A 20287-nucleotide genomic window follows, 5' to 3' on the forward strand; every position below is an offset into this window, starting at 1 on the left:
TTCCTGTGGCCACTGAAAGGAAAAACGGATTTGTTTTCCTTAGTGGTCGAGTTCTTTACATATGTAACATGACAGCTCTGCATAAATCCAGTGTGTGCAGGGTTCTTTCTCCCAGGCTTGAAGGATTTTGAAAGAACGTTGGTAGTTCAATGGACTGGTTCAGATGAATTTAGGGCGCAAATCTAGGGTGAGTGCGCAAAACCACCTTATTTTTGTGAACTGTTACAAAGGGATCTAGAATAGAGAGTGCCTGTAGTTCACCTACCCTCCTGATGGAGGGAATAGCTATTAAAAAAGCAGTCTTGAAGACTTGCCTTGTGCATGGGCTCGAAAGGAGCTCCCATAAGCCTAGTTAACACCACATTTAGGTCCCATCCAGGAGCCGGGATAGAAATAGGAGGGTGAATTCTTTTCACTCCTTCCATGAAAGCCTTAATAACCGGTATTTTCCACCATGACACCTTCTGTTGTGATGTCATGTAAGCTGAAAGTGCAGCTAGGTGTACCTTTATTGAGTTGAAGACTAGACCTGAGTCAAGTAAGTGTGTTAGGTATAAAACAATGTGAGTGGCAGAGCAGTCGATCGGGTTAATGCTCTTTGAGATGACAAACCGTTTCCATTTCCTAGAATAGCAATATTTAGTGTTTGGTTTTCTTGCTTCCCTGAGAATGTCCATACATCTCTGAGGGAGTTGCAGGTGCCCAAACTCTATGACCTCAGGAGCCAGGCCGCTAAATTCAACGTCTGCGGGCATGGGTGAAGCGTCTCCCCTCTGTCTTGCGACATGTTGTACGGGCAAAGTAGTTTGACTGGAGGAGATCGGGACATCATCAGATGAGCGAACCAGGGTTGGCAGGCCCACATGGGGGCCACCAGTATCATAGTGACTGGTTCCTGGTGCATCTTGTGCACCATCTTGTTGAGAAGGGGAGTCGGAGAAAAGCATAGACAAATTTCCCTGACCATGTTATCCAGAGTCCGTTCTCTTTGGAGCGGTTCTGGGGATACCTGGAGGCGTAATCTTGGCATTGAGTGTTTTCCACAGTTGCGAACAAATAGTTATCTCTGTAAAGCCCAATTGTGTGAAAACGCTGGAGACGTTGTCTTCGTGTAATTGCCATTCGTACTCCCTGGGCAACAGAAAGTCTCTGCTGAGTACGTCTGCCAGAAGATTGAGTTCCCCTGGAACATGTTGTAATAATAGGAATATGTTGCGTTTGAGAGCCCACTTCCAAGTGTTCTGGGACAGTTTGGACAGCCCTGGAGAATGAGTGCCCCTTGTTTGTTCAGAAAGTACATGGCCGTGGTGCTGTCTGCGAGGATTAGGATCGTCTTTCCCTGCAGTTGTGTTTCGAAAGCTTTTAGTGCTTTGAACACTGCCAGCGGTTCCAGCATGTTTATGTGGTTGTACGCTATGTCTGACGAGCAAACTCTGCTTGCTGTTTGCTGAAGCAGGAGGGCTCTCCACCCTGTGATGGAGGAGTCTGTAGTTCGAGTGGCTTCCACTGGGGGGGTGGTGAAGGATTTCCCTTTCAAGAGGTTTTCCCTCGACCACCACCGCAGCGAGAGAATGAGGGCCGGCGAGACCACTACTAAATCCTCCCACTGTCCGTTGGCTTGACACCACTGGCTGCTTAGCGACTTTTGCATTGGGTGCATGCGCAGGCGCCCGTGAGTAACCAAGTAGATACATGACGCCATAATTCCTAGCAGACGCATAGCCTTGCATACCGTTACCTCTCGACTGGCTACATAGTGATGGATTTGAAAAAACATGTTTTGAACCCTCTCGTTGGAGGGGATGAGGAGGCCGTCCTTTGTTCGAATTAGAGCCCCTAGGAATTGTTTGACTTGATTGGGGTCTAAGCTCGATTTTTTCTCGTTGATAGAGAATCCCAGACTGAATAAAAGATCTATCGTCTTTTGGGCGTTTGACAGACACGTCTCGTGAGAGTCTCCTGTTATGAGCCAGTCGTTGCGGTAAGGATAGACTGGAATGGATTGCCTGCAGAGGTGTGCTGCCGCTACTGCTAGTACCTTTGTAAATACCATTGGTGCCGAAGGATAGTACCTTGAACTGATAGTGTTTGTCACAGCATGTGATTCTAAGCAGATTAACAAACATCAGAAATGAAAGTATGCATCTTTCATGTCCAGAGATTCCATGTAATCCCCCTGTGTGAATTACGTCCTGCAGGGTGGGCGCAGATCTAGAACAGGGCGCAGATCTAGAACAGGGCGCATGGTTAGATCCTTTTTGGGTACCAGAAGTACACTGAATAAATACCTTCTTTTACCTGTGATAGAGGTACGATTTCTATGGCTCCTTTTTGTTCCAGTATCTCGACTTCTTGAAGTATGCGAAGATTTTCTGGTGTTCAGTCTTTGTTGTCGTGGAGGTCTGAATTTTGGGGACCGGTTGAACTCTACATAGTAGCCATGGGCTATGGTTTTTAGCACCCACTGGTCCGTAGTTATTCCCTCCCATGCCTGAAGGAACGATGTAAGCCGGCCCCTGACTTGTGAGGCATGGGAGAGGACCCGAATCCTCGGGTCATTTGGAACCTGAGGCTGGAGAACCTCTGGGGGTAGGGTTCCTGCCCCTTCCTTTACCACATCGCTGTCCCCCTTGGGGGCACGGGGTGGTGTAAGTGTTGGTTCCCTGTGGAGAGTTCCAGTTGGTTCCTGAAGAGTATCGTTGATGAGTGAAGCGTTGGCCAGGAAAAAACCTTTTTCCGAATCCTCGTTTTATGGAGGGTCTCTGAGTAATTTGGTCTAGACTCTTTAGGGTGTCATGTTCCTTTTTTGCAGTCCAGCCTCTAGGGCCTCGTCGACCGCTTTCCCAAACAAGTTGGATTCCTCAACAGGTTTGTTTATAAGTGACGCTTGCGTCTCAGGTTTAAATCCCTAGTTCTGCAGCCATGCATGTCTTTTCAGGAGTATGCCCTGAGCCAGGGCTCAACTGGCCGTCTCGGCAGAATCTAAAGTGCTCTTTAAAATGCTCTGGTTAACTTGCCGACCCTCAGAGACTGTGGTGAGGAGACAGGTTCGTAGAGGTTCTGGAGCCTCTTCTAGGCCGCCTTGTAATAAAGCCCATTGCGCATCGGCGTAACTGGCAAATAAAGTGGTATTTTTAACAATACGCGTAGAGTACGCTGCTGCTATTGTAACCCTCTTCCAAAGGGCGTAAAGTTTTTTCCCTTCTTTGTCAGGGGGTGCCTCACTGGTTGAGAAAGGGACCCCTGCTCTTTTTCTTGTGGTAGTTACTAACAAAGAATCTGGGGTGGAATGACCTAATATATAGAGGAACCGAGGGAGAAGAGCGAAAGTTTTTCAATTCTTGGGTTTACACCTCTTATGAGAGCAGGTGTTAATAAAGAGGGAGCCGGGTGTTTTTTTGGAGAGGGATATCCTGGCTGGCAGCTTCTCTTTGAGTAGATCTTCAACGAAGTCGGCTTCAGGGGCTGCCTCTTCAATGGCAATCTTCAAGTGTTCAGCTGCCTTACATAACATTACATTAAACGTCAACTGATCATCAATTGGAGAGGGGTTTCTTGTAGGGGTGGTTTGAGGGGAGTCCAAAGCCAGAATATCTGGAGCTGGATCTTGTGGATCTGGGGACTGCTATGGTTGAGGGTCACCCATATCTGGGTCCTCCCCCCAGCCCTCAATGGGCTCATGTTCCTCTTCGTAAGAGAAATGATCCTCATCTACAGTAACTGGTGGAATGCCTTCTTCAGTAAGGTCATCATTATATATATCCTCTACTAAAGAGGGGTCAAAAAGCCCTAGGAATTTAGCTCTAGGGTTAAGGTTAAAAGGGCTCTCATCACGTGGCCTTCTTGGTGTAGGTTGTTCTGAACGTGAAACAAACCTGTGCAGCCTTTCCATGCAGTCTTCATTTTCTCTAGTCCAGACTGATTACCTAGAATGGCCTAGAGGTGGAAACGGTCTCTAGCACTCTCTTCCGTCGAAAACTGTAGAGATTTTTGCCTTACCGTCGAAGAAAGTCCTTCGCCTTCAGAGAATTCCTCTGGCAGGACCGATGAAGGTGGGGCATCCCTGTGTCTCTTTCAACCTATGAACGCTCTCCTTAGATCTCGGCGGATCCTCAGGCCTTTTGGAAATTTTCAAAGAGTCCCTCGACTGCCGTTTTTGAGAATCAGCGGACACAATTCTTGCCAGGCTGTCTTCGATCTCCTCCTCAGGAGGGAGCTGCGTAGTTACAGCCGACAATTGTAAGGGAGTCTTTTTCGGCAGAGCCGGGGCCTTGCTTTCATCGGCCACCTTTTTCGGTGGCGCCGTAATTTTTGGCGGTGCTAAGGCCTTGTCTTGAGTTATCGTGGCCCTCGGAACCTTATCATCGTTGTATGCTTTCTTTTGATGCGTGTCCACGGAACTATGTATTTTTGAGGTAGAGACCTTTGTCTTGATTTGCCCAGTCGCTAGGCGCATATGCGGCTGGGGGGGAGGAGGGCTGCCGATCCAGACGGTCGGCAGGCATCGCCGGAGTTACCGGTGTACCCGTTAGCGCCGAAGTTTTCTTTAACATAGTCGAAGTAAGGCTTGGGATTGTGTGCTTAGTGCTGAGCACGTCTTTGTCGCCGGGGTGTGACTTCCCCATAGCAGAGCTTACACTGTGCTTATCGGGGCTGGGGACAGACTATGCAGAACGCGAGCGTTCCGTCGAAAGGTCAACAACCTCCGGTCCGGAGGTCTGATGGTCACTCTTGCCGTCGTCACATTCGTTGGTTGCAGCAGTGGTAGAAACTTCGGCCTTGGACATACCGTAGGCCACCCACCATTTTACCCTACGCTCCTGTAAGGTTTTGGGCCGGAGGAGCTTACAAGCCGCACACCCTTCCTCTTTGTGATCGAGGGGCAAGCACTGGTTACACCGTCTGTGCTTATCCTTCCATGGGAATTTGCTCTTACAAATAGGGCAAAATCTAAATGGAGTCCTCTCCATAGCTGAGGATACACAGAGCGACTAAGACCAAATGGGAAAGAGGAAGGAAAGGCAAAAGCATTTTCAGTTTGAAAAGAAATGTCCACCCCGACCCCACTCTCCCTACTGTATAGGCCGGCGGAAGGCCCGGCCACCTGGGCGGCAACGCCGACAGGATCATCGTCCATCGAAGTTCTCGCAGGTCTTCTGCGGAGATTGGAACAGCCGTCAAGATGAGGGACAGAAAGGGTGATCTTAACTATTTTATACAATTATTCGACCAAAGGTTGGTTGGACAATAGCAATGTTCTTTACAAACTCTGCATGAAGGCGACCAGTAAACTGGGTGGAAAAAACAATCTGAGGGACCTCAACGTGTGAGGGATCTTGGGTACACTACACGTCACATTAGGGATAGTGTTACAGGCATGCCCATGTCGACGTCCTCTTTCGATTCTCGAAAGACAAGATGCAATACTCTGCGGTTACCACTGGATGTCAGACTATGCACAGCATGTGATAAGCAGATTAACAAACATCAGAACCACGGTTTATGGCATCACATTACAATTGCCTGCATTCTTCACTTCTAGGTACCCTGCTGACCTCTGTGTTTTGATTTTGGTCCTGCATTGAATCTTCTTTCTTTACTTCCAGGTTCCCTATTTTTGTTTGTGCTTTGCCTTGGTTCTGTACTACATTTGCATTCTCCACGTCTAGGTTCCCTGTGCTCTTTTCTTTCCGATGGTTCTGTACTAAATCTGATTTGTAGGTGTGTTTGTGTTCTTTGTTGTGCTCCCCCCACCCTTTCGTGTCCCCCCCCGTGCCTCCCTCCCGTCCCCCTGCATACCCTCCCCGAGCTCCCCTCTCCCTACCCCCTCTTTCCTCCATGCATCCCCTATGGTGCTCTCTGTCTCACCTATCTTTTCTAACTGCTTTTCTATCGACTATCCTATCCAATAGGGACATCCTGGTCTCCAACCCAGGCATATTCTTAGTCGTTGCCTCTCCATGCCTATGGATCCCCCATATGGTCTGTTCTCTCTCCCTTTTTCCTCTTCTCCCATTAATGGTGGCACCCGGTGGGAGGCCCTCCTGTCCCCCTTCCGCCTCTTTAAGTCCATCATTAATGTCTACTTAAATGGCACTGTCTTGGTCCAGGGCCCTCAGGCCAATCTCCTCTTTGATAGACGCTTCCCGCCCCTTACCAACTTGCTTTCTCCTCCTTGCTCTGCCACCTCTTCGGCACCTCCTGATGCTTCTCTGGCCACCACTCTTTGCACTCTCTTCTCCCTCTCGGACCACCCTGCCTTCTCTTCCTTCCTCCTCTTCCCATCCTTGAGCACCTCCAACACGTCCACAGGGTGTACCTCTGGCCTGTACCCCTTCCCGCTAGTCCTTCAAATGTGCCAACCTGCGCCACATCGCTGCTCTGAACTCTTGTTCAGCTGTCAAACACTCCTCTGCCATCTCCTGGAAGAGCTTGATTTGGATGTATTTGGTCTCACCAAGACTTGGTTCACAGCCAGCTCTGTCACGAGTTTCGACACTCCTTCCTGATGGCTACAAGATCCTCTCTGAACCCAGAACCAACCGTCCCAGTGGGGGTGTAGCCTTGATTTTCCTTGAGCGGATCCCTGCGCTTCCATCATTCCAATGAAGCAATATTCTTCCTTTGAATGTCTGGTCTGCAGGCCCTCCATCTCTCCTTGTGCCTCTCTCACTGTGGGCACCATCTACAGGCGACCTGGACTGGTCACCCTCTTACTCTGAGTGGGCTGGCCTCTCCTCCTCGCTCCTTGCCTCTACCTCCCAACTTCTCCTCCTCTGAGACTTGAACATCCACCTGGATGCTACCAGCCCTTCATCAGGACTCTTTCCTAACCTCTGCGAGTCGCTCTCTCTATTCTTCCCTCTGCCCGACTCACACTGCATGGCACACCCTGGATGTTCTTACCTCCCCAGACCTCCCCTTCTCTAACCCGCTCACCACTCCTCTCTCTTGGAGTGATCACTTTCTCCTTTCTTCCCACATCTTTCTCTTCCCCGCAGGTCAGCTCAAGCCGAATCCAGCACTGCCACCTACCTTCTCAGTCATCCGACCCATGAAGGGTGTGCGAGTTGAGGCCTTTGCACTACTTTCTATCTTCCTCCTGCACCTTCGGCTGACTCACAACCCGACACAGTCCTCTTTAACATTCATCAACACTCTGGATGTCCTTGCCCCCGCCATGAGGATCCGCTTGAGCCCAAATCCAAGTGCAACTCATATTAAGATTCCAACCTCACCGACCCTTAAACACTAGTGAAGGGCAGCGCAGACTCCCTTTCCTCTCTTAGAAGAGCTTACATCCAAGCCCGCATCTCTGCAGCATCTAACAACTTGGCCACACTCTGCAAGGAGCTGGCCAATCCTGTTGCAGCCTCTACCTTTCCTGTTCCCTCCCAGGCCCCTGCACAGCACTGGCTTCTCATTTCACTAATAAAACTCAGGACATCCTGTCCGCCCTCTCCTCCACTACCTCTTCCTCGTCCTCTACCACTTCTGGCACCGTCTGAGGCTGTCTCTCCTCCTCCTTTACCCTGTTCACCCCAGACGATGTTTCTAGACAAGTCCGATCTATGAAAGTCTCATTAAAGCAGGTTCGCCACTGCTCATCCATAACAATCAAGGACCACATAGAACATTGGCCGATTTCTGCCATCACTCTTGCCACTGGAACTTTCCGATCAGCCTGTCCTTCCTCTCCGGCCAACTATCACCCAATCTCCATCACTCCTTTCCTGGGCAAACTCTTGGACAAGCTGGCCATCTCCCAGGTTAATCTAAATACTGAATCTGTTGGTTGCCTCCATGATCACCAGTCTGGCTTCAGAGCTACCAGAAGCACGGAAACTGCTATCCTGAACACCTGTGAAGACTTCCTCTCCAATCTTGATTCTAGTCTCTTTCCTCATTCTCCTTGATCTATCCTCTGCTTTTGACACTTGGCATTACTGATCAGGCCCTGGACTGGCTGACCACCTTTCTCACCGACCGACCCTCTCAGGTACACAACTAGGGTCTTTCCTCTCGTCTATCTTTCTCTACTTGTGGTGTTCCCCAGGGGTCTAACCTCTCTCCCTGGCTCTTCAACCACTACTTGGCACTTCTTGCCCACTGCATCGCTACTTTCTGCTCCAATTTTCAATGTTATGCGGATGACACTCAGGTCTCTTTCAGGCTCCCCTCAGCCAATGCTGCTTCTTCTCTCATACCAGGCTGTCTGGCCGCAAGTCAGGAATGGCGTGCCGCCAATGATCTCTGCCTTAATGCCAGTAAGACTAAGATCCTTCTCAATGGGACACCCACTCCCTCCTTTCTTCTCTCTCTCTGGATTTCAACTCTGGGCCCTCTTCCTGCGAGGCGAAGAACCTTGGTGTCATCTTCGACTCTACCCTTTCCTTCTCTCCTCACATCTCTGACTTTTCTAAGAAATCAAACTATCAGCTGCACCTCCTCCGAGGTATTCTTCCTTTTCTCACTTTCCCCCAGAAGCTCACCGTCTCCAGAGCTCTGGTCCTCTCTAGGCTGAACTATTGCAACAGCCTCTTTCTAAATCTTCCTGCCTCTACTCTTCGACCGTTGCAACTTATCCAGAACAGGACTGAAGCCCAGGGATCATCTCTCTCTAGCTCTGAAATCTCTTCACTTGCTCCCGTGACTGCAAGGATCAACTTCAAGACCATCTGCATTGTACACAAGGGTGTCTGGGGCCTGGGACCGATCTACCTCCAACTTTCTCTTCCAAAACATCTTCCTTCTCGAGCTCTCCGCTTATCCACCTCCAACTCTCTGAGGGTCAGACGCTTCTCCAAGCAGAGAGTTGGGGCAGTTCTATCTCCTCGGCTGGGGCCTCCCTCTGGAACAGCCTCCCTGCCTCTCAAACTTGAGCAGAACCACCTCCGGTTCCGGAAGCAACTCAAGAGCTTCCTTTTCGCTTCCGAACTGCTCCGCACACTGGTCACCCTCTGACCTCAGGCCAAGGTTCCTGCATTTCCAGTTGCCCTTGCACTGCCTCCGGGCTCCCCAGCTCTTAAGGGTCTGTATCTGCAACCCTACAGTCCCTTCTCTCTGCACTTATGAGTCACCCGCTGGTTACACGTGAGGTAACTGCACTTCCTCCTTCCCCTCACCCCTGGCATTTCTCCCCTTCCCTCTTCCCTGCACTTGTGGAAGCTGAATGACACAAGGCCTAGTAAGATCGTTATTTTGTCATCCCTTGTTTCCCCCTCCTTGTCGCGCCTAGAAACACTTGTGTTATAAATGCCACATCATATCATAAAATACCCACACCGATATACTGAAATATATACATTTTATTCTAAAATTACACAGAACAGCCATTAGGTTAAATAAGTACTGTAGGTTGAACACCACACACATTAAATACATAGTGCATGTATAAAACAGTAATAGTCAGTTGAGACCTAACCCACACCCAACGCTAAGATGTAAATCCACTATGTGGTGATAGACAACATGCATATAGGGCTAAGGGCTGGGAAAACAATAAAACAATCAGGACTCATGTGCTAATACTGAACACAGTCGCAGTCAATTCTAAACCTCTAGGACAAAGTATTATTACTGCACAAACACACACCTTATAGTAAATGAGGCATCTAAGGGGAGTACACTTCAAAATATAAAGCTAGAGGCCACCAAAACTCAGAACATAGCATCAACTCACTACATTCAAAGATAAATCGATACAGCGGCAACGACGGAGGAAGCGGCAACCCAGAAACCAAGTACAGAAGCCATGGTGAAGGGTAGTGCTCCTCAAGACTTGAGGAAAGAAGCATATCCGGTATGGGACAAGCAAGGTGGGAGAGATTGGACAAGGTTACCCCTGACACCTCTCAGACATTGCTTTACCATCAAAAAACAGCCCATCTGTCCAGAGACTTGATTCTTTGCAATGAGGTCAGAAGAACAAGTTACTTTCTTACCTGGTAACGTTCTTTCGATGGGATGGTCCGACGACGTATTCCACATCTATGACAGATAATCACCACAGCTGTGCTGCTTTGGAAAATTTTTGGCGTCTGCGTCCTGCGTCGATACACTGTCCTCGAGAGCCTCCGTTGAGCCGACGTCACTGGATGTTATAAGTAGGATGCACAACGCCCGTAGCCTCAGTTGTAGTTTTTTCCCAGAACGTGTGGCACCAATCTTCTGCCAGAATGACTACAGAAAGCCTTACGGAAACGAAAGCTGCAATCGCATTAGAAATTCTGTAGAGGGGCAGGTAGGGAGGGAGCGATGTGGAATACGTCGTCGGACCATCCCATCGAAAGACCGTTAGCAGGTAAGAAAGTAACTTGTTCTTCGAAGGGATTGGGTCGTCCGACGTATTCCACATCTATGACAGACTCCCAAAGCAGTACCAACGAATGGAGGTAGGAAAAGAATTTAGAATTTTAGAATGCCCAATTAAATTGCAGAATAGAGGACCACCTTGCCAAAGGCCAAATGTTGCCCATGGATAGAATCCAGGGAGTAGTGTTTGACAAAAGTATGGACAGAGGCCCAAGTGGCTGCTTTGCAAATGTTACGAATGGGAACACCCCTCTGCAGAGCAGTAGAGGCAGCCACACCTCTAGTGGAATGGGCCCGTAAGCCCACCGGAGGGTCCTTACCCGGCAAGCAGTAACATTCAGAAATTGTCAAGATGATCCATCTAGACAAAGTCCGTTTAGTAACAGCTTGTCCCAAACGCCTTCCAGCATATCCTAAAAAGAGCTGATCTTCCACTGTGACCCGGGACATGCGGGAGATGTAGAAACTTAAAGCTCTCCTAGGATCCAACCTATGGAGCCTCTCCTCTTCCTTCCCAGGATGCAGAGGAGGATAGAATGCCGGAAGAACCACCTTCTGGCTTAAATGAAATTCCAACACAACTTTCGGAAGAAAAGAAGGACGAACCCCAAGGACAACCCTGTCCTTATGAAACAGTGAAGGGTGGCTTAACGGAAAGTGCCTGCAACTCACTCACTCTGCGAGCAGAAGTGACCGCAACTAAAAATACAGTTTTCAAGGTTAGCTGTCTCAAAAGGACAAGAATGTAAAGGCTCAAACGGAGCTCCCAGGTTCAAATCCCAACCGGGCACCTGGAAAGGTGACGGTGGGAACACATTAGTGAGCCCTTTGAGAAACTGAGAAATCAAAGGCATTTTAAAATAAGAACACTCCTCAGACGAGCGCTTAAAGATGGACAGCGCCGCCAGGTAACCGTTAATGGTACCCACTTGCAGGCCCTTGTGGGCTAACGAAATCAAAAAAGACAGAACCACAGGAATGGCACATGAAAAAGGACCCACATTCTTGACCCTGCACCAGTCGCAGAACTTTCTCCAATGGCAACGATACAAGGACTTTGTTGCTGGTCTTCTGGCCAAAAGCAACATCTCCATCATGTCTTCAGGGAGGTCCCAATCCTTATACCTCAAACTTTCACCTCTGGATGGAGAACCTGACCTCCCTCCCGTGAGAGCAGATCGTCTCGGTAGGGAAGACGGCGTGGAGGGCAGATGGACATGTCGAGGTGGTCCGGGTACCACGTTCTCCTGGCCCATGCCGGAGCAATGAGGATCATTTGGGAACCGAACCGCCGTAACCTCCACAGCACTTGCGGAATGACGGGGACTGGAGGAAATGCGTACAGCAGTGGGAAGGACCACTCCACTACGAAGGCTCCTCTTGGAGGAAATTCCCACGTGCAGAATCTTTTGCAGTTCCGGTTGACACTGGTGGCGAAGAGATCCACTTGTGGGGTCCCCCAAAGGGCGAAGATCTCCAGGAGAATCTCCTGAGCCAGCTCCCACTCGTGAGAGACCGTGCTCTGCCTGCTCAGAGCGTCCGCCGCCTCGTTTTCGTCTCCGGCCAGATGAACTGCCGAGATCGAAATTTCCTGCTGGATGGCCCAGAACAGAGCTGCATCGCCTCTCTGCACAGAGGAAGTGACTATGCCCCACCCCTTTTTGTTGAGGTAGTGCATGGCCACTGTGTTGTCCGTCAGAACCAGGACATTCTGGCCCTCAGCTCTAACAGATTGATATGGAGTCTGGACTCCGACGGAGACGAACGACCACTGACTCAACTCGTTGGCATGAGCTCCCCATCCCGTGAGGGACGCGTCCGTCAAGATAGTTACCTCTGGCCAGGGTAGCCAAAATGGAGCCCCCCCCCTCATCAGATTTCCTTCGACAGCCCACCACAGAAGAACCTGGGTGACCGAGGGCGGCACCTGAACGGGGTCCGACATCCTGCCGGAGGACTGCGACCATTGGAGCTTGAGAGCCCATTGCAGAGATCTCATCCGCAGCCTGGCCTCTGGCACCAAAAGAATGTAGGATGCCATGAGGCCAAGCAACCTCAAGAACTCGAACGCCGGGAGACTCTGTGCATGTTGAAACTTGTGCACCATCTGCAGAATATGAGCCCTCAGCTGGGCAGGGAAACACTGCCCCAGGGATGTGTCGAGCACTGCTCCGATGTACTGGAGCCACTGGGTTGGCGTCAAGTGGTACTTCTTTAAATTGAGGGAGAAGCCCAGCCTGTGAAGGGAGTAGCAGGTGACTGACAGATGATCCAGGACTTGCTCGGTAGAGCGCGCCCTGATCAACCAATCGTCCAGGTAGGGGTAGACGTGAATCCCCCTTTTCCTGAGATATGGTGCCACCACCACCATGAGCTTGGTGAAAACCCTCCGGGCGGAGGTCAATCCGAACGGCAGGACCCGAAACTGAAAATGCGAGTCGCCAACCACGAACCTCAGGTACTTCTTGTGCTTGGGATGAATCGGCACATGAAAATAAGCGTCCCTGAGGTCGAGAGACACCAACCAGTCCTGAAGTTGCAAGGCCTGGAGGACTTGAGAGAGAGTAACCATCTCGAACTTGTCCTTCCTGAGGAGCTTGTTCAAACCACACAAGTCCATGATGGGTCTCAAACCCCCGTATTTCTTCGGAATCAAAAAATAAGGGGAATACCATCCCTTGTTCTTCTCCGCTAGTCACCAGTTCTATGGCGCCTTTCTCCAGCAGGGATTGGATTTCCTGCGCCAGGAGCGGATCCGGACTCTTCAAAGAGAGATTCCCTGGTGGATTGTCGTGAGGCCTCTGCCAGAAAGGAAGACAGTAGCCGTGGGCTATGATCTCCAGAACCCACCCATCTGAAGTAATGGCACACCATTCTACAAGATGCTGCGCCAGCCTTCCCCCAACCGGCGAACCATGGGACATGGCCTCATGACTGAGCTGGAGCGGCTGCGGCAGAGCCTGAGGGCAAAGATGCAACTGCCCAAGCAGCCTTGGCACCTCCAGTACCTTGTTTTCTACCTCTGGTACTCCTTTGGTTGCCCCTTCGACTTGCTGCTCCCTGTTAGGGAGAATTCTCTGTTAAGGCTAATTTCCCAAACCTAGTGAGTCCCCCAGCAGCTTTGCTAGATTTTTTGGGGATTATTTTTTCTCCTGCTAAGAGTGAGACTCTTTTTCTCCCACTTTTAGACATGTTTTGAGGTGTTCCTTTGACTTTGTGTTCTATGGGCTATGGGGTCGTTTACCCCATAGGGCTTCATGTGTTTTGATATATGGGTTACACAGCACCCTCCGTGCAGTAACCCAGGGGTGTCGTAGCGACCCCCAAACAGACTCCATACCCTGGGACTGACTACTGTCTCCCAGGGCATGTAAAGTCACCATTGGCTTTACTAGTCTCAAATTGTTAACAGAACCAGTACTAACCATCATATTGTGGACGTACTGGTCGGGGCAATTCTATTGCCCCGGGGTCTGTTGTTCGAGGGGGCACTGTCCAGTTCCCCCGACTGAGTTTTGGCTGGTGGCAGTGGATACTACTTTTTATATTCAACCGCGAATATATTCCTATGGGATTTTCCCATTGTTTGAGGCTACCACTTTTTAAAATAGCCTCAAACATACCGCCGGTTTATTAAATTAATATAAATTCACCGGTTGGTATTTTTTGCCGAAACTTGGTTCCAAAATGGCGTTTGTGTTCGCTTCTGTGACTCCAACCCAAGTCGAGCCCTTTGTTCTACTTTTTTGGCGGGCTTCTCCACAGAAGCCTCCAAAAGTGGTGCCACTCTGTCTGGGTACCACAGGGAGTGTGGGAGGGGGTTTAGGCACCCTGGACTGAGTTGCCTCGGCAACTCAAATCGCACTCTTGTGTGATTGGCCCAAATGGTGAGCCGCCCGGCTCACCACTTAGCATGTTTGAGTGACAGCTAGGCTGAATGAATGGGGGTTTTCTGCATAAAAGCAGGGCTTTGGGGACTGGAACTTCAGAAGTCGCCACAGGACCTAAAGAATCTGAGGAGGGAGAAGCCGAGCCGACCTGCAACGACGACACCACCGGTGGAGCCCTGCTGAGCCGTCTCACCACTTTTCCCAACGACAGAGGAGATCTCCAGCCCGGAGAGTCTTCTTCCTTTGACTGCTGGGGATAACCAGTTTGCCCGTCTTTTCGCCTTCCTGGACCATCTCGTGGCCGCCTTGCCCGTGCCAAGCACCCCGGCAACCGGAATACCACGATTTACCACTACCGCAAAGAAAAGGGTGATACCTTGTAACCAGGAAACTCTGCGGCTGGTTTCATCCCTGGCAGTGCAACGACCTTCAGCTTTCCTACACGTCGAGACCACCTCTTCCTCTGGACAAAACACCGACTTGCACCCGCTGCCAGGAACAACTGGAGCGTTCTTCCCATTTTCAGGTACTGTGTCCCGCCTGGCTTCCCTTGCAACAGATCGTTCGGGGTGACAGTAAATCCTCGACTTTCTACCCTGGTTTAGCCTGGGGCCCGTTTACTAACTTTTCCTGACTTGATCTCAATCTTTTGTGAACTTTCTACAAAGACTCTTTGGGCATAACCCCACTGTGTGATCCTGGACACCTTTCGCTTGCTCTCTCTAAGATGGGGCCTGGCATTTGAACTTCCTTGCTCTCCAGTAGACTTTGCCTAACCTGCCTCACTGTGGTTCTTTTAAAAGTATTGAAATTGTGTGCTTTCATAACTCTGCCTTTTCCCTCCCTTTTTAAATAACTTATTAGAGTGCCATCTTAGGTTAAGCGCTCACCTCGGTCTGAAAATAAGAATAAGTGGTGTTTCTCACTAAGACTTGTCTAATAAGTAATCAGGGATATATATATATATATATATAATAATAGTGACTGTGTTGAATTTACTTACCTCTTTTTGTGCTAGTGTAATTTACAAGTGTGTCTTTAAATAAATAATTATATACTTTTACACCAAAGCTCTGGTCAGTGTTTGCTTGTGCTACTGTGTCTCTGTACCTATTGTGTATACTCTATATACTGCCTAACTCATCTTGAGAGAAGTCTGGCTGCTCAGCCACAGCTACCAGGTAAATCTGGGTGGTACAGACTGCTACCAATTAGGTTTACTGCAAACCACCTGTAGTCCTAAATCTTTTGCAGTGGTCCCTAAGGGAACTGCACAGGTTTCTGCCTAACACTCCCCTCGATCTACCAATTGAGGAAGAGTAGTATCGAAAGGAACCTCCCCTCCATTGCTGTCCCCTAGGACGAAAAAAGGCAGAGGTTGGCAAACTGCAGTGCTCAACGGCTTAGCTGCAGCTTTGGAGGTCTGCAACCTCTCAAGGCTCTCGTCAGCCTTGCTGCCAAAAAGATGTACACCATCAAAAGGGCATGTTGAGGAGCCGGGCTTGTATGTCGGGAACGAACCCAGACTTCCGAAACCAGGCAAATCTGCGCTTTACGGTGCTCGTCGCCATGGACCGGCTGACACAATCTGCCATGTCCAGACACGACTGAACGGATTCACACATTGCATCCTTGCCATCTTGAACGAGGGCAAGAAAACCATCCCGTTCCTCCCCTTCGGGAATATGTTCAGTCGCTAATTAAACAATTCCACAGAGTGCGAGTGAAACGGGCTAAGGCACACACAGAGTTGGCTGCCTGTAAAGCCATACCCCCTGAAGAAAACACTTTCTTCGTCCAGCCATCAAAAAGCTTGTCGTCCCTATCAGAAGGGATGGTAGGGTATGATGCCTGCTTTGCCGGGGCCGTAGCCGCCTGCACCTCCAAACTCTCTGGAGTGGGATGCGCAGTCAAGTAGCCGGGGTCGCTACTGGCTGGATGGTATTTTTTCGGCAAAGACTTGCTCACTGCCGGGAGACTCTCCGGAGCAGTCTAACACGCCGCCACCCTTCTTTGCAAGGCCATATGGAATGGAAGTACCGGGTCAGTTGGTGGACCTTGGTCCAGGATATCTGTCAGGTCATCCTGCAGAAAATCCACTGGTGGTGCAGACCACCCCAGGTATTCCGTCACCCTTGACATAAGGCGCCTGAACGAAGATTCAGCATGCGTACCAGGCTCAGCCCAGCCAAACTCAACCTCCGGGGAGGTATCAAGACCACTGGCGTCGTGCAAAGACTGACGCAGGTTTTCTAACTGGCTATGACCAGATAACAGGTCGTCAGGAACCTCATCAGGTACCATACCTTCCTCAGACCCTTCATCCACCTCAGAAATATACTCAAGAGGCTGGAACAAATCCCTGGAAGAGGGCACAGTAAAAGGCACAACCACGTTTCTCGACTTGGCCAAAGCCTTTCTCAGGGTTTCCACCGGTCTCCGGGACACCTCCGATAAAGCCTCCTCGAAAGGCATCGAGGGCGTCGACAGAATCTGCATCGAGCGTGGCGCCGAAGGAATCGACACAAGCCTCGAGGGCGGTGCCCCGAGCGTGTCCTTCGACAGCCGATGGCTTCCTTGGAGGCGGAGCCTCGAGAGAGTCCTTAGACAGCCTCGGCGCCCAAGGCGTCAATGTCTTCTTCGAAGACCTCGCAGGCTCCGACGGTCTTGAGGGCGTCAGGACCTGGAGCGGGCATGGCTAGAGCGATCCACCTTGCCCGACTGGGACCTCGAAGGTTCCCGGAGATCGCGGCGACTGCTCGAGCCCGAAGGCGTGCAAACGGTGGCTAAAGCACGTTCCCCGCCGGCATCCTTCGACGGCGCGGACGGAACGGAGCCCTGCGACTGAAAAATCGCCATCATCTCCTTACGAAATTAATCCCATTCTGCAGGAGAGGAATGTTTGTTGCGACAAGCAACCCGCCGACGGAGTCCTCGGACGAGGAAGGCGACAGATGACGGCGCTTCCGCGAGTGCCTCGAAGAGGCAGAGGAATGGCAGGACGCACTCCGGGACCGAGACCACCCGGACTTACGCAGAAGATGCGGAGAGTCGCCTCTCGAATCGTCAGTCGAAAGCCCCGTGAATTTCGACTTTCGGGGCTTGGACACCCTACTGACAGAAAGCTTCTTCTTACGCTCCTGCAAGGCCTTAGATGTTAACGACTGCCAATCGTCACAATCATCCGTGGCGTGGTACTCACCGAGGCACCAGAGGCAGGCGTTGTGCGGGTCCGTCAACATCATCTTGGAACCGCAGTCCCGACACTTTTTGAAACCCGGCCGCGGGGTAGAAGAAGACAAAGACATCTCAGGAAACTTCACAAACGAACAAGTTCAAAGAACCGAGAGAATAACTCAGAAGAACCGAGGCACGCCGAGATCTCCGAAGCTAACACGTTCGCGGAAAAAACGGAACTGAGGCTACGGGCGTCGTGCATCCTACTGTCACGACCGCTGGGCACTGGCGGCTGTGGAAGAGGTGGAAGCTGGGCCGCCATTGGATTGTGCCGTCACGTTTTTTCCCCTGACAGCACCAGCGTTCTAGTTTTTTTCAACATGGCCGCCACCTATGCGTATTTACTTTTACGCGCTAGGCGGCTCGGCGCGTTGCAACTTCGGATTTTCCCTCTGTTGCTCTCGCTCCTCCATCGTTTTCTCCTTGGCGGTGCTCCGCCCGCTCTGTCCTATTTCTTCCCTGCCCTGGCTCTTTCATCCCTTGCTCGCCTCTCTTCCTTCTTTCCCAGTTTTCCTTCCCTTGTTGGGTACCGGACGGTTTCCTTTTCCTTGCTGTTTTCGCCTTGCTTCATCTCTGCCTACGGAGCTTGCCTCTCATTGTACTCTCACATACTCACCTCGCATTGGATCCCCAGAGTGTGCTTCACAGAGTTGTCCCGTTTCCGGTTGCTACTTGCTCCAGTACTCCGGAGGGGTTTTTCCGCCATTTGGCTTTTCCCCTCACTCCGTTGATAGTCTGTCGCGGAGGGGGGTCACCGTGCCTCCTGTGAGGAGCCGCAGTGGCTTCCTTTCGAGGCCGACCTTACCTCTTAAAGAAGAAAAGACTTCCCGCTCTGCACGTCAGAAGAAAGAAGTTAAATTACTCTTCGAGTTCAGGTGAGGAGGAAAGGGAACCGGGGGACGAGTTGAGTTCTACTGATGAGGAAGACATTACCGATCTACCTGATAAAGTGGCGAGTCCACCAGCCCAGTTTGATACCTACTTATAACATCCGGTGAAGTTGGCTCGACGGAGGCCCTGGAGGACAGCGTATCAACGTCATCGACGCAGGCGCCGAAAATTTTCCGAAGCAGCACAGCTCTGGTGATTATCTGTCATAGATGTGGAATACATTGGAGGACCCAATCCCTTAAAAAAAAAAAGGTTTAGGAATCCCCTGGGAACCGGCATTGCCGGTTTGAGGTGAAACATGATCAAACCCAGTGTGAAAGACTTTGTTGCCGGTTTCTATCCTACCCATTTGATTTCAACCCCACTTCATTAACTTATACAACAATAAATGTGTGAACTGTCCCTCCTGAGTTCAGTCTTTCGTATATTGCACATGCTTCCTAACAATCACCAAAACACACTTCTGCAAAGACAGTAACAGTGAAGAGGACAGCACAGTCCAATGTCAAATCCTTACGTCTGCAATGCATTTTTAATTCTCTGGTCTGAGAACACTTCCTGCAGTTTTAAATATTACAAATGAAGTTCTGTTTGTGGAAGGGGAGTCTGCACAAAACTTAAAGTTCTGTTCTAGATTCTGCTGTAAATATGAAAAATACTTGGGCTTTGTTGAAACTCAATATACCTTCACGAGAGAACGCACAACGCTATTGCACACATTTCGTGCAGAAGCAGTCACAAACATTTGGTTTGGGCATTCAAGTTTCTACACATTTTCTAAAATAAACACATGATTTTGAGACCAAACAGAAAAAGTGCATTAACATTAATTTGATGAATTAAGCATAAACGTTATGCATGTAGAGTAAGCTTTGAAAAGAATAGCCAGTCCAAATGTTCCCTCTTTCTGCCCTGTGTTTCATGACATTTATGCACTACAACTGTGTGTAATACATTGAAGGTATTTACTGAAACTTGAATGAATCAGAAATTTCAGAACACAGATAGGTTTCTTGTAAAGTTCTGTAGGTTGGAAGAGTTGCACTAAATCTGCTTACCTCCACGTTCACTTTCTGCTCATCAGACAGCAAAGTAAGCTAGAAAGTAAAACATTTAGGAATTATTCACTGGTGAACACAGAGTAACTTATTCACATTTTAACCCAATCCTACTGATTTACCTAGAACATACCGTCATACCTGCTCTCCCTATTCACCCCTGTCTACGTCCCCTCCATTTTTCCATTTCACCACCATAGACGAATGCTGCACCACAGACAGGCCAGGCATCCACAGACTAGCAAGGTATACATGACTACTTACACAGTGGAGGTGTCTCACATTGTTTAATTATAGAGCTCTCACTGCATTACTTAATGGCTTCATTGGTATCCAACTATGAAATGAAAACTAAGATGTAGAGGGAAAAGTGTTTGCATCGCAATTACTTGCACAACTGACCACATGGATTCGAAAAGAGAAGATCTACGATGACCGTCAGTCTGGGTTCGTTAAAGGTGTAGGTGTGGCGTTAATTTGTTAATTTTGAACCCGCTAAAAATTGACGCAATTAGATCTGGCCAAAAAATATACCTTGCATTTATTGATATGGCGAATGCGTTTGATGGGGTGGATAGAGAAACACTCTGGAACAACCTTATGGAGAGGGGGTGTAGCAAGAGCCTTATCCAAGCCATCAAAGAGCTATATTCAGATACTTACATACAAGTGTGTCTGGACAACGAAGGAAATCTAATGAACCCCATATCAACAAAGAGAGGCATTTAACAAGGGTGCCCACTAGGGGCAACCCTATTTAACTTCTATATATCAGAAGTTGGTACCGCTCTAGAAAGTGTTGTGTCATTTCCACTGCGGATAAATGGAATCCAGATAAATCATATCATGTACGCAGATGACATGGTGATCTTAGATCGTACACCAATTGGCCTCCAA

At 49.6% G+C, this 20287-nt stretch overlaps 1 protein-coding gene across 5 annotated transcripts in view; it reads right to left on the reverse strand.

The window, feature by feature from the left end:
• Positions 1 to 20287, reverse strand: part of XPOT (exportin for tRNA) — a 1180573-nt gene that overhangs the window by 660528 nt on the left and 499758 nt on the right. For all 5 annotated transcript variants that reach the window (XM_069629779.1, XM_069629778.1, XM_069629776.1 and 2 more), the window contains one exon: positions 19391 to 19429. In XM_069629779.1, coding sequence (XP_069485880.1) covers positions 19391 to 19429 — 39 coding nt within the window. The remainder of the gene's footprint in view (positions 1 to 19390; positions 19430 to 20287) is intronic.

This window comes from Ambystoma mexicanum, chromosome 12 (assembly GCF_040938575.1).
Source record: "Ambystoma mexicanum isolate Mex_15411 chromosome 12, UKY_AmexF1_1, whole genome shotgun sequence".
Classification (NCBI taxonomy): Eukaryota; Metazoa; Chordata; class Amphibia; order Caudata; family Ambystomatidae; genus Ambystoma; species Ambystoma mexicanum.